The sequence below is a fragment of the Platalea leucorodia genome, assembly GCF_965183815.1.
Source record: "Platalea leucorodia genome assembly, chromosome: 1".
Taxonomy (NCBI): Eukaryota; Metazoa; Chordata; class Aves; order Pelecaniformes; family Threskiornithidae; genus Platalea; species Platalea leucorodia.
The window spans coordinates 150,424,424-150,439,757 of NC_138823.1; the positions used below are offsets into that span (position 1 = coordinate 150,424,424).

Consider the following 15,334-nt stretch of genomic DNA (forward strand, 5'->3'; position numbering starts at 1 on the left):
TTAGGCTGTATGCTGCCTTTTGCGTTATTAATTTTCTTTCAGCTCTGTCAGTTTGGAATTAGAGAAAGCGAAACTTTCAACAAAAAAAACCCCAGAATGTTGATTGCAAGGATTTGAAAATTAGTGCTTTCTGTTCTTTTCTGATACTATTTTAAAGTCCCATCTGCAGTGGTAAAAAATGAACTTTGTAGTTCTCCAGTGGTACAAGCTGTTGCTTAGGCACAGCTCTCAGAACAGGGGTGAGATGGCACAGCTGTAAAAACTTTGCCTTTGTCATTACTGCAGTTTCGCCACTATTTCTATTGATGAAAATCAACATTTCCTTGAAGATCTACTTTCTGCCAGTTGTACATGAAACTTCATAAAGAGTGTGCTGAGTACTACAGAGTTTATCTGGATTTCATTTAGACTGGGGAGAAGAATTGGGTGAACAGTAACTTGTGCACACTAACTGTAAAAAGAGGGCCTGCGTACTGAATTGCATCAATTTATTCAGGATAGGTGTATGCACAAATGATTTATTTCTTGTGATATGTTGTCAAAACCATATTTACAAAACACCCTAGCACAGAACAGTTGATGGATTCTGGAGCACTAGATCTTTTCCCCTTGTCAGCAGTCTGTTAGCTCATTGAGCATCTGGTTTGTTCCTGAGGGCAGCAAGAGAAAAAGGAGCAATTCGGCATTGCCAAAAAAATGAGTCAAATATGTAATTTGGCAGGAAATCTCACCAAGCTGCTCATTAGGTTTGTTTTGTTTTTTTGAATGAGCCAGTGTTTCAAATAAAACCTGCAGAGAGGGAGTTTCCTTCATTGACATAACAAGTATCCACAGTCAGGGAAAGAAAACTTATCCTGCGGTGTACATGGATTGATGTTGATATTTAATGTGAAACAGCAAAGCCAAGTTTGGAAGTAAAACATACATGATAGCTCAAGATGTCATGCTCTCTAATGCACATAAACATACTTAGCAGCAGAGGTTTGACTGTACATTTGATTCGTATGATAGTAGTGTTATTTGGGCAAGTGGCTTAGGGCAAGTCTGTGAACCTCCCACAGGACATAAATCTTTGATGAAGAGTCTGGGCATTTAGATTGCAATGAACTTTAGAAATAAACGTGACCTAAACCCAAACCAGAATAAGAGTGTAGCTCTGTCCTCTCATTTCAGGACATGCTGAGCTTGATTTGGACATGTCTGCAGTCCTTGAGCTTCAGCCCCTCTGTGATAAGCTCTAAAATGAACAGCCTAAGGAAACTGGATCAGTTGCAGCTATCACACTATTGAAATATTTTGCCAGTAATAAAGTCTAACCATCTGTCAGGCTTAGTACAGATTGTGAGATAGGCAGAGTAGTACAGGCATATCAGCGGTTTGTCTTTTTGGCAGAAAATAACCAGTATTGTACAGGGAGAGCTCACACTAGATAATGAAACATGGTAAAATACATGATCTGGAGTAAGTCCCTGAAAAGGTAAACCAAGCAGAAATGCTGAGTTGGTGGGGGGCAGGGTGTGTGATTACCTAACCAACGGAAATTATGGTGTAACCAATGGGAAACTGAAATCCAGTGCTCTGATACTGTATTCTCAGTATAGTCAGCCGCCACCTCCTAGTTCAGTCAAGGTTGCCTCATAAACTCATTTTGTGAGTACAGAAATTGCAGAATACTTTTTTTGATGCAGCCAGTGCTGGTAATGCAGCATCAGTTGGATTCCTTGTTGGTCTTATTTAGTGCTCATTCTGTCGGAGGCTGACTGTGGAGATCTTGCAGTTTTGTAACTTGCAGATATTTTTCTGGAAAAAGAGAGGCAAATTCCAAAGGTGGCCAGGTGCGTATAATTTATTCTTAGAGAAATTAGTGATACAAAATTTTCATTACAGAGGTTTGATGCAATTAAGTGCTTTAAAAAAATCTTATTATAAAGATGTCCAGATGCGTTGCTAGAACAAATGGACCTCTGGAGAAGGTCTGTGACCTGTGCCACTATACATTGTTTCTTTCTGTGAACTAGCTATATACCTGGTATAGATTAAACAACAATTAATTGAATGTGTTTCATTTTCTAAGGAGGAACTGAGGTTTTGAAATGCAAGATTTATCCTCTATGTCTGTGCTAGCAACATGCTGCTCAGCTAATGCCAGTGGCTTTTTTTGAAGATTGTCATTCTTGTCATGCAATACTCTCTTAATATTTTTCTGCAGCTTTGTTTCTGAAAACAACTTTTTAAAGTATTTGGAACACGTTTTAGAAAAAGCATCTGCAAAATCCTCAGGTGTCCCCCTCTTCACAAAGACAGACATACTTTTGCCCTTTCCTCGCTGTGATATAATTTACCCTGCAGGGAACTCACAGTAAAAGACTGTTCAATGAATGGCATCAGTGACTCATCTACAGAGATGCAGCATCACAAGTCTATGACTAAAGAGTGAAACAAAAATACATATTGGTACATGTGCAAATAAAGAAAACCTTTATAACATAGAAAGGTGATGCTTTGTAATGTGGTTGAGTGATGCTGTGCTTGACTCTTGAAAGGAAATGTCATCAGGTCTCAACATCTCTTTCCAAAAAGCTCAAAGAATAATTGTCAGCTAAAAGAGACTCTTAAAAAAAAGGAAAAATGTAGGAAATGCTTTTGCTTCATTTAAACAGGGTTATTTGTAAGAGGCAGCTGAATCTAAACTCCTGACTGTAAATGCTGGTCACACTCTTAGAACACTATATTTGATTTTTGCTTACATGGATTTTGGTTTCCTGTCTTTTTTGCTGATACAAGCACACAGAATAAATTCAAACAGTGGAGGTGATACCATATGCACGTGGGTTTTTTTGGTTTTTTTTAATAATTTTTGGACAGTATTTATGAAAATCTGTACGGTGAGTACTTTATGCTTCTGCTCCCTCATATGTAAGCCAAAAGCAAGAGCTATACCCTCCAATGGAGAACCCATACACTGAATTGACATTTTTTTCCTTCTGAAAAGCAAGAGTACTATACCGTGTGAGAAGGAAGTGCAGCAAGAATTTGTAATGTCTTTCGTAACAGTACAGCTATAGTGAGTTTCATGCTTGAATATTTATTTTGAAGTCAGTGAAACTGGGCTGGTATCCACCAGGTAATACTTTTGTTTTTCACCACTTTGGCCACCTTTATGAATCAACGTTTTTCTTTGTCTCCACTGTTACCCAGTGAAGGAAACATAGAAGGGTGGCAGGGAACCTGATCATTGAGTGCTGGCAAGTGCACAGAGAAATAGGAGTGAGAAAAGGGAAGCATTTTTCACTGTACTCCCACTGTTGAGTAATCTTAATTTCTCTCTCTATTAGTGTATCTAAGACCATGGTTTAGTTTCAAGTTGAAGATGCTAGTTCAATAAATATTTTTATTTTTCTGCCTTGGAACTGTAACACAGAAGCAGTCTTTACACATTTGAACCATTTTGCAGGTGGCTTTTAATCAGCTTATTAAGTGCTTTGCTGTTAGCTGCATCCTAGCTTGTGTACATCTTTCATTTGTTCCATGTTCCCCCCTCTTGGATGATCAAGACTGTCATCCTCAAGGCGTGAAAAGTCAGCTGTAGCGATTTCTTCAAACATTATAAAATCAAGTAAACAGAGTTGAAAATCATTTTTGGGGGGCTTCAAAAGAGCTTTACCTTTAGCTTCATTTATTTATTTACATTTGTGATCTTCAGAGGTATCTTCTAATATTTTTAATGTGCATTTTTTTAGGGGACACATCATGATACGGGTTGCAGATATGACCGTGTTCTGTTTTATTTTTTCTGCACAAACCATGCTGCATTCAGTACGCAGTTGCAGTGGGCTGAAATGGGATGTGAGCTGGCCAGTTCTTGCCTCATTCCAGGTGTAGTTTGGATGAGCGTAAACAGGCGGCTCATTGCACAAAGAAAATAGTCATGAGTATGGAGCAGCTGCCTTGTTTGCTGCACGCTGTCTGATCTGTGCTGTTGCAGACCTTGCAGATCTTCTGGAAAAACAGTTTCAATATCTTGAAAGTAAAAATACAACCTAAGCAGAAGGGGAAGCAGAGGGAGGATGCTGCCTTGAACACCTATTTTTTGCTATATACTGACAAGTAGCTGCTGCATTCCAGCTTGGATGGGACTGTGTATGGAAAAAGATGAAAGGTATAAGAGGGGTGCTGTTTCATTTAGGAAATTCTTTTTTACAAATATAGAGACATGGAACATCGATCAGAGAGCTTGGCAGTGCAGTAGTTAAGGCTACTGTTTCTACCATGATCCAGGTTTGGATTGCTTCCATGCCACCAGAGATTTTCTTTGAAACTATTGAAAACACCTTCTGTCTTCCACTGTTTGAGGGTTATACAGTGGAGAGAGATACAGCCTTAGTATCCCTAAGTGGAAAGGCTGTATGCATAGACTAGTGGTTCTTTACAGTACAAAGTACAAAATTAACTTAAGCTGGCTGTAAAATCTTTACAGGATTTTCTTTTATGCATATGGAATTTCCTGCTAATGTAAAGCCATGGATGGGTTGTCAACTAGTTTTGCTGCTGTCCTGCATAAGCACGGGGAAATTCTGGTGTAATGTCTCTTAAGGATGTCATACCTGGCTAGCAGTACATGTCAAAACTGCCACTGTAACTCTGCATTAGTCTGAGTCAGGCAGAATGGCATGGGAGACCAAGTGGCTTTGTGTCAGCTTCAGCTGGCCTGGGGTGTGTAGGCACAGGGAATAATTCAGCAAAAACGCTTGACTGCTCATCTGCAGCAAATAACCCAAACCGTGCAAACAAAGGAAACCCAATGACGAAGTGTACCAACATACTTTGTTTGTTAAAATAACCCTTTATGTTTGCTTTCTTGTGTTATCAGCCCAAGAGGATGAATCCATCCTGTTAAGTAAGCTCAGCTCTCTATCAAGAGAAAGACATTGTCTTTTGAACATAAAAAATAGTTAATTCTCAAACCTGTAGACATATGCAGAGAGCTGCCCTGTAGCCACATCGTGTCCCGTTAGTGACCTGACGTCCCAAACCAAACATGCGTTTCCCAGTGGTGTCCTCAGACAGGAAAGAGCTTGCCTTTTATCATGACCTTTGACTACTGGACTTGGAATGGCCTCTTGAGGACACATGTCGTTTGCCTCCTATAGGATGAATGCTTCTGATCAAAAATAGGAGACCACACAGTGATAAAACAAGTACAGTGTACAGTCTGCTCCCCAGGTTTTTAGCCACTGACAAATAATAAGTACCATGTACTTCCAGATTTCAGGGCAGAGACATAAAGGAGGTAATCAGTAATAAATATGTGTTGACAGGTGAAAGATGACAGTGTACATCTGTGTAACGTTGGTTTAGGTGACAGAGCCCTGCTTCCCTAATGAAAAAGCTGCGCTGTTACAGATCCAGCATGGATATCATTACAAACTTTCTCTCTTTACCATTGATTATGTCAGTACAGGGTGGTCTGTGTTTCTGCTAAATAAATGCCAGATGCCTGAATGTGAATCAGTTGTAATCAGAGGAGCTTTGTTTTACTATCAGTGCACTGAAGGCTGACTGAGCCAGATGAATGCTCTCCCCACCGGTAGTGAAGCTGATGAGCCAAGCCTTGTTGAGACAGCGATAAGGTGTACTTACCTTGATAAATCTTCATTGTGTATTTTAGGGGTTGTACTATGTCTTTATAATGATCTATGGAAGAAGAAGGCTTAAAGCTTGCATGTCCCTCTACTTTCTAAATCCATCCCAAAGTCTGGAGGCCCAACCCAGCCTAACAGTGCCCTCTGAGGTTTCTCTTCATACCTTCATCAATGCAGAAGTCGGCGTGCCAACATCAAGCCAGCAGTGCTGTGGCAGTGCTCCCTGTCAAGACAAGCTGTTGCACATGTACAGAGGACTTGGCTGCAGCTGCTCAGAACAATATCTTTTTTTCCAGTGGGATGAATGGAGCATTGTCACTCAGTCAGAGCTATGGTTTTGGACTGCATAGGCAGGCATTGCTGTATGGGTTGTACTGAGAACACACTTCTAAGCGGGTTTTGTTTTGAGCTGGTTTGGTTTTTTTGCGCTATGAATACTGTCTTCAGATGTAGTCACGAAGCTGTGGTCCTTAGTGTTTGCTTACCTTCATCCATGGACTAAAAATGTGCCCAGGCAGTCTGGAGCCAGCTATGTGCTGCTGCATATCCTAGAGAACATTGCTGCATTTTCTAGCATAACTGTCTATCGTATTGACTGTTCAAGTTTCTTTTCTTTTGTTCATACCACAGACATGGCATCAGCATAAGCCAAATTGCAGGTGGCTGTTTCTGATGTCCCCTGTCTAATTTAATGTGAACCTTTAAGAAAGCGGTTTTTAAAGAACATCCACATCTCTTCCCCTTCCTCTCCTGGTGCCCCTCCAACAACTGCCTGCTATGAGGCTAGCGTTCTGGCAGACAGCTGTTCACAGCACTGCTTGAAAAAGAAGATGTGGTTGTGGGGAAGAGGAGGGTTTCACTTCAGATAAACCTCATTGCTGTAAACATGGTATGCTGGCAGGGCAGATTTGCTGCTTCTTTGTTTCTTTCTTATACTGTAGCAATAGCGTGTTCCTTCATTTACACACTTCTCATTTGTCTTTTGGTAATGTTTGCATTTGTGTTGCAGTTTAGTCTTTGTGGAGTTCAAGGCATGTAAATGTGTCGCCATGTTCTCGCAGTCTTGAGACATAAAAAAATGGAGAGAGATGAAAAGTCAGATAAACTCTTAGCTTTCTTCCTACAGAATTGCTGAGGAATTACAGAATTGGGAGTAATTTTTAAGTAGCTAGCTTTCAAAATTTGTCGTGCTTTTACAATTTTGTCTACGTCCTAGACAGTGGTGTTTGTTTTATGCCCTTTGTTCTGCAAACTTAGCTTTTTGACTAATTCCAGGGAAATCGGTAAGACTGTCCCATGCATCAGGTATTTTCCAAACCCAAGCTCCTCTTCTACATGTACTTTTGTTTAGAAAATGATAAAACACGAGAACTTTGGGTGTTATCATTCTGGCCTGAAGCCCATGGATCCAAATGCTACTTGATGCATGGCATAGCTCCTTGATCTACCTGCCTCCTTCAAGCCCAGCTGCCTTACTGTCTGCAGGCAGCCAGGCTCTGCTGTCTGGCCATGCTTGCTGTTGAGCAAAGCCACTGCACATGCTCGGGCACACAAGTCCTAGCATGGTCCTGAGCTACCTTCCCACTGCCTGAATTTGCACGTATGTCCAAGTGCTGTCCTCTTGTCCATCTGTACAATGCAGATGGATGCAAAATTGGTTTTGCTGTTTAACAGTGGGTGAATTTATTTTTACCGGTAACCGTGTGCATGAGGCGCTGTGCTTCCTTGTTTGCAGGGGCAGGCAGGCACTGGGTCCTTTGAGGGCGGCTGCAGCTTCACAGTCCTCTGTCAGAGAAGTGGAGGGTCATTTCAAGTGTAGGCTTTTGTTTCAGTAGGCTGCAGCACACGTGCCAAGATATCATGGTGATCATTTCTTCTGATTTCTTCTAGATTTTTTAATACCTTCTTCATTGCATAAAAATACTTGGCAGAGCATAAGAAGGGGTTTAAAAGTAGAAAGTAGAAACTTTGGATAAAGGCTTTGGCATATAAGCACTTTTATTAAAATTTAAGAGCTGATTTGTATCCAGAGTGTCAGATATGAAGTGTGCAAATTACCAAACTGGGTTGTTAGGAAAAATGCTTTCTAGCCTATTGATACTGCATTGTATTCATTGTATATCAGCATGCAATAAAATGTTATGTTTTCTACTGCCTCTAATAATATAGGAAGCGATGAAAATTGGAATAATAAAATCAAACCCATTGATCCAGAAAAACAGCCAAAACCATAAGTCAGTGTTTTTAAAATTTTGGGAGGCTGTATATACATAGGCAAAATTAATTTTGTATTACTTTTGAATTAGATTCAAAATAAAGAATTAAAACTCATGAGCAGGCAGCTGTGATTAAAGTTTTCTATAAGAAGAGTCCATAAACATCTGTCTCTTGCATCTGCTGGCTTGGATACTCAATATTGAAAGACTGAATAACTATTGAATGGGTTTGCAGTGATCTAGTTACTTGTATTGCTGTCTTTGTAATGAACATCAATTTCTTTTGTGTCTTAATCAGAATTTTTACCTGGCAAACAAAGGGAAGAATGAAAGCAAAGAAATGAATGATAAAAACAAAGAAGCTTTACTGGAGGTAAGCCAGCTTTCTAGGTAGATGATGCAAACATCACCAGAACTCTGCCACCATCTGCATCTGCTCTGCAACAACAGCATTAGTTCTTTGCGGGCAAATGGGTAGCAACAGGAAGTTCTGTGATGGTTCGTGTCTTTGTGTCTAAGATTTCATATGTGGGTTTTCTTCTGCAGCTGCTGCTCAACATTAAAAATGTAGATTGTATCCCCTATCAGAGAAATTAAATGATGGAGAATTATTTTGTTGTTATAGACCGCAATGCCATGAAACGTTTTTACTTAGTGTTTCTATGAAGAGTAATGCCATGATAACAATAAAAGCAGTGTTAGACAAATATGAATAAAAGAAGCAGGTGTGCTGTGCTGCACCCTTAGGCCGGCCCTTGTGACTTTATATTGTTAGTAAGGTTGATCAGCAGCAAACAATTATCTTTTGGGTTAGAAGTAGATGTACTTCTCACTACCTCAAATTATTACCTGTGCTACAACAGAAAAAGAACCTTTGCACTTTTCCAGAAAGTCTGTTCAGCCTCTTGCCTTTCCTGCTGAAGTTTTACTTCAGTTGTATGTTTGAGAGAGAAAAATCCAGAGCTATATGAAAGAGAAGATTACCACAGTTCTCCTCGCAAGCATTTTGACTTTGGTAAAAGTTCACAAAGGAAATGCTGTTCTCAGGTGACTGAGGATTCCCATCTCAAAATTAGTGCATCTCATGAAGGCACCAGATGTCAGCCAGCAGAAGTCCTGGCAAATTCTAAATGAAAACATTCGGTGATAAGCATGTTGGCATTAAAAATTACCCGACAGTAGGTCCTTCAAGCAAACAGTGAAGTATATTTGTTTAAACAGTGTTATAAATGCTAACATGTATTTCAAAGTGAAAGCAGAGATTGAGGGGGATTTTTTCTTCAGCTGTTTTTAGAGCTCTAAGCAGTCTCTAAAGATTCTCTCTACAGAAGCATTTCTCTACAGAACCTATAGATACAGCAACAGAGAAAAAACAACAGCAGCAGTACCAACCATTCTGTTTTATTGCCTTCACTGAGCACATCTATGTCTATTTAAAACCTTTTGTAGGTTTTTGCTTGACCCTTTAGAGAATGGAGGTTTTGCAAGCCGCCTTTTCCAGTGCGAGCACCCAGCTTGCATGGCCGCGTTCCCGCATTAGCTTGGGAAAGTTTCTTTTGCCTGTCTAAGGTGTTCATCTCCCTGGTAACTGCATTCCCCATGTTCGGATGTTCACTGTCACAGGAATTGTCTTTATTTTTCAAGGGAGCATTTTTCTGCTATTTATTAATAGGGTTGTGCTTAAATCAATTTATTTTGTGTATTATTATTCTTGTTGCACAGGAAAGCTTCTGTGGGACATCTGTCATTGTGCCAGAGCTTGAAGGGGCCCTTTATTTAAAAGAAGATGGAAAAAAGTCCTGGAAGAGGCGTTATTTTCTTCTACGAGCTTCTGGAATTTATTATGTACCCAAAGGAAAAACCAAGGTCAGGAAGCCAAATAATCCTTTTAGCAATAAAACAATTCATGGAGGTGAAAGTGAAGAACTCCCAAGGTGACACTTTAAGAGTGCTGTCTGGTGCATCTGTGAGGGTTGGGGTTTTTTTGGTTTAACTTTGACTACACCACTTGTGCAAATATTAGAATGTAGTCACTTAATCCTGTCATGTTTCTCTCCTTTTGATTTCTATGGATAGATAAAAGCATTAATGAAATAGCGCTCCTCCGGAAGTCAGTAGGGGAAAGAAAAACAGTACAGCACCCTTCAGCTGGTGTTATGCTGCCAAAATGCTTCACTGTTATATGGGTTCCCTTTGGAAGAATATTTTAAAAGTTCTCAAGTAAACTAATTTCTTATCACAAAAAAGGTGGAATTTTACTTTGTTTGATACTGACTTTCTGCACAACTAACCAGCATGCAGAAATGCTATACATTTTTTCCTACAGTGATCTTTACCTAGAGAATGCATTGTGCCTTTTAAGGCTTTTTAAGACTGCCCTTTGTGTAGAAAGAAGTGAGACAGAACCATCCACCTGGCCGAATCAAATGCACTGACATTTAGTATTGCAAAATATTTAGAGTCTGAATTGCCAGCACTGGAGAAGCAAAGGGGTCCTGGACATTTTGCAAGTAAGGCCGGCTGGCTTCTCGTTTCCACAGTGATGAGGTAGAATGATGGCTTCTGGGACTGGTGGTATTTTTTTTTAATTTGGAAACTCACTTCTGTTACCACTTACAGCTCTGCTAATGCTCCATATTTGAAAATTCTGGTGCTGATGATGGAGTTCTACTGTTATGATTTGTGCTGTGAAATTTAACTGTTCTGCTATTCCCTGACTAAGTTATAGAGGAAAAAAAAAAAGAAATTGATGGCTTGTCTAGGAATGCCATGCTGCTGCTCCAGTGACCTGTGTTTATAACCAAATCTCAGTGAAACACAGACCTAGATTACCTTGCTGCTTTCACAGCAATTTATTTTGACTTTACCTGACCCTGAGATAATGGCTTTCAGTCCTCAAATCATGTTGCACACACACAACATCTTATCAATTAGGAGCTAGAATGCTATTTGGAAGGCACTTAAGGTGGAAAGAGTATAAGAATAGTCAGTTGAAAAGTCCATCTTTGACATTTGCTTGTTGCCTGCCTCCAACGATGGCTGGTAGCACAGTGCCAAAGCATGGCAAGCATATACTGATAGTTACCCAGTCTTTTTTCATCATCCAGTGATACCCATTTCAGTGACTTTCCATCATAGTGCAAATGAGGAGAGTGCTTTCTTTTTTCAGGTGACAGACTGCAAACATAGGCTCAGGTTGGAGCCATGCAGTCACCTTCTAACAGCTGTTTTAGTTTAACGCTTTATTGCCTGTTAGTCGTTACAGCCTGTGTACCACCATGCCTATAACTCAAGCCATTTTAAGGAACTGCATGAGTGCTTCAAACTCACTATATTACCAATCACCCACTCACAGGGATTAAGGATCTTGAATCTAGTTCTTTAGGAGATAGTCACAGCTATCTTTAAAATGGTACCACAATCAACTGTTTGCTTCTGCTTCTGTTACAGCCTTCAGCAAAAGGATGCATATGTCCATGCCTCAGCCATTCCAGAGAAAGTCAAGTCTCTTAGCTCAAATCTGTATTTAATGGTGATTTGAGTTAGTTACTGTACTCTGTATTGGAACAGCTGAGGCTCAGGTACACATGTCTCTCGTGGAGACAGTAATCTCTGGTAGAAGAGCAGAATGCAGTGAGGGTGCTAAAATGTCTTAAAGCACTGCAGCAGAATTCAGTAGAACTCTTAAATTATGAGAGTTCATCCCATGTCAGGGTGGTATGAAGAGTGCTGCATGTGCGCCTTGCTGCAGTCATTCAGTTGTGGGTAGAGCGATCGTTCATTGAGGTACAGAAACAAACCGTTGGTGGACAATAATATCTTCAGCTGCTGCAGCTGTTTTGAAATTCATCATGTAATCATGTTTTCACTTGTTATAAAAAAGCAAAGTCTGGCATACCTTTGGCACTTCATGTTGGCTGTAAAATACATTGCAAACGTGAAAATACAGGAACACGTTCAGATAATTTTACACACACACCCCTTTGGTGTTTTTTGTTGTTTGGGTTTTTTTTGTTAACAAACCAGGCACCAGTCAGCACTGCTGTCTTAATTTCTTTCTTCAGCATTACTCTGCTTCTATCCCATTCAAAAACATGCTATTAATGGACAGGGTCACAAAACAACAGAATCAGAATTGCAAATACAATTTTAAAATTTGTTTCTGTTAATTGTGTTGCATTGTCATGTTAACATTGCAGTAATACTAGCAATAAGTGCCTTTGTCCCTTGCATAAAAATTTGTTCCTTACTTAGAAGAAAATAACTACTGCATTCGTATTGGTCCTAATTGCCACTACCTGGTTTGTAAAGGAAAGGAGCAACTCATTATACTGCATGGATTTGAGCACATTTAGGAACTTACAGTGTTGGAAAATCCTAGGTCCACACAGTCAATGACAAAATCCCTGACATCAGCTTCAGGGGAGACAGGGGAGAGAGAGAAGCCCTGTCTACATACAGTATGGAGTGCTTCCTCTCCCCACGAATCTTACTTGCAAACTCAATTTGTAAAGAAATCCAACTCAAGGGCATATTGTAATGAAAGTATCAGTAAGAATGAGAACAGCATAGAAGAGCCATCATATGTGGAAACAGAACCCCATTCTTAGGGGTAGAGAGGGTTCATTTTTTTTCTTTTTTCTTTTTTTCACAATTTCCTAATTTCTCAGTTTAGCCAACAGTGACCATATGACACGGCCATTTTTGCATTTCCACTCAAAGGATTGCAAAAGTTATGCTTTGTATGCAGAATTCTGCACTGAGAAGTGTGCCAGCAACAGAAACCTTGCTACTTTAGCAACATATTGTGAACAAGCAAATATTATCATAAACAGAAAAGGAACGATGCCAGGAAATTTGAGAAAATTCAAAGCAAAACAGATGAAACGTGTGCTTATTTCCTGATGAGAGTTTCTTACATATACCAAAGAAAAACAAGCTCCCAAAGCAATTTAGAACCCCAAACCTTTCTCCACTCAGAATTGTAAGTGTGTGGTTGCAAGGCCTATATCTGTTTTACTAAAGTTATTTCTTACTATGGTGTTCTATTCGGTCTTATTAGTCATGAGCCAAAATCTCCACACAAAGCAATAAAGCACAGCAAAACCAGAACAGCAGCAAAATGTTGCACTGTGTTATATATTATTCCTAGTATGTACTGACCCTCTTCCAATTGTTAGTTAAGGAATGCACACACTTAAAATTAATCTTTCTTTAGTCAACTTCATGACAGTTGAAAAAATAAAAAGCATTTGCATTCATACACTTGAAAAGTCATATTAACAAGTTTCACATCAAAATTCAGTTTGTTCTAACAATGATGTGCTTGGTTTTCATTTGTAGACATCACGGGATCTGGCATGCTTCATTCAATTTGAGAATATGAACGTTTATTATGGTTCTCAACACAAAGTGAAATATAAGGCACCTACAGATCACTGCTTTGTCTTAAAGGTAATGTACAAGAAAAACAAGTTCTGCAAATATCATACACAGTTTCTTTTATATGTAAATACGTTTAAGTTTGAAGCTCCAGGGATCTGAGAACTGGAGATAGATGAGATAGAATACCTCGTGCAAAATCATGTGTTTTCTTCTTCGCTTCATTGTTGATCAGCGACATACCTTTAGAATCTTTATTTTAAGGACTGGTAGTCCTATGATACACGTCTACACTGCATCTATAAAGTCGTCTTCAAAACAAGGCTGAATATGCCTCCAGTGACTGACTGTTCAGGTGACTGGACACGTCTGGACAAATGGCACACAAGCCAGATGCGTGATGAGAAGACCAGCAGTCCCTAATGTTGATGTTATGAGCGCTATGGACTATACACTAAAAAGTATGTCTACTTTTTATTTGCAGTGTAGTCATACCTGTTGAGTGGTTTGTTGAACTGAGATGCAAAATGTTGCAGGAATAGACATCTCAGATGGCATTTTATTGCACAACTATTTGTGGCAGGAGGGTAAAAGACATTGTTCACCCATTCATGCAAATCAGCGCTTGCTGTTGAAGTATCTCATTGCTGCCTCTCCAGGTAATAGCACTGCAAATAAGCTGGGAATTCTGCATTCCTCTCAGGAAAGGAAAAGAAGCCCATGCTTTTCACATAGTTCAGATAGCAGAAATGAAGCTCTGAGTTGCAGTAATTAGGCCTTGCTTGCTATCTGTTATTAATACAGATTTTGGAATACAGTGTGATTACTGTGTACAAGACGAGATAATCTGGTTGCTGCTTCTGTATTTAAAGGCCTGCAGTGCAAACAAGATATTAGAAAACACATTATCTTGCCATCTCAGAAAAAAAGTATGGGAAACATTCACATCAGAGGTCACTTATAATGCCACATTTCTGGCTGTAGCTGCACACTTACAGCACTTTTTTATTCAGTTTCAAAATGTCTGCTAGCCTAATTTACACATGGCCAAGCAGAAGTGGTTTATAGACCCAGACTTATTTTCTGAAGCAGATGTATTTAATTAACACAGATGAGCAGTTTTAATACTATAGTTCTCCGCAAAATGCTCTGCAAAAAACACTTCATCCTTTTTTGTAAAACAGAGGTGAGCCTTCTGAAGTTAACAGGTAAGGATTATTTCTGAAAAATACAACTTCTAATGAGAAAAGAAAAAAGGAAAAGGGGAGCTGTTTTAAAAAATAAGGGGAAATTGATTTTCTAAACAGATGACTGGTCCAAGAAGTATCTGCCTAATTTAATAACAGTTATTCACAATCTGTTCAGATCAAAATAAAAGCATGATTTTTGAAGTGTGTGTAGCAATGTGTTCAACTATTCACAATGATTAGGAAAACTTTCTGGACTTACTGCCATCTTTTGTGAAAAGAGGTATGCTATAAATAAGAACTTCCACAAAAAAGTCACAACTCAACTAAAATACTTGCCGTATTGGATGTGTGATGTTAGCACTGTACCTTCCACGTAAAATGTGACGAACAAGATCAAAAGCTCACTAGGGAAAGCTTTATGTGTAATAGGCTTATAAATGTATGAGACCTACTTAGCAAAACTGTTTGCTCTGATGCTTCTAAAATGTTTGTGGTATACTAGAATAAACATCATATTGATAAGATCGTTATATCCGAGCAACACTGCTTAGTGATGAATCGATTATGTTACAGTGATTGTTCTTCATTTTAATTCCCACAAATCGGCATTTGGTAGATTCCCGAGCAGCTCAGTTTCAGACTTGGCTTCTTTAACAGCTGTCTCTTGCAGTGACTGGAGTTGGTCAGGAAGTATGGGCAAGTATTGGTATCTTCAAACCTTCTCGCTTCAAAAGTGGAAGCCTTCCACTTAGGGTGGCTTTCTGAGGGTGATGCAATGGAGAGTTTCATATTTATTATAATTTCTGTACATAAATTTGAATTCTATATATACCTTTTTGACAGCATGCAACTGAGATGAGTTCTGTCATATCCTTCTCTTACCTTTGGAAGTTGGAGCTGAGGA

The 15,334-nt window shown here is 39.4% G+C and overlaps 1 protein-coding gene across 2 annotated transcripts in view; it reads left to right on the top strand.

The window, feature by feature from the left end:
* APBB1IP (amyloid beta precursor protein binding family B member 1 interacting protein) overlaps nucleotides 1-15,334 on the top strand; it is a 69,776-nt gene that overhangs the window by 35,073 nt on the left and 19,369 nt on the right. For both annotated transcript variants that reach the window (XM_082310406.1, XM_082310405.1), the window contains exons 8-10: nucleotides 8,157-8,231; nucleotides 9,581-9,724; nucleotides 13,202-13,312. In XM_082310406.1, the coding sequence (XP_082166532.1) occupies nucleotides 8,157-8,231; nucleotides 9,581-9,724; nucleotides 13,202-13,312 (330 nt within the window). The remainder of the gene's footprint in view (nucleotides 1-8,156; nucleotides 8,232-9,580; nucleotides 9,725-13,201; nucleotides 13,313-15,334) is intronic.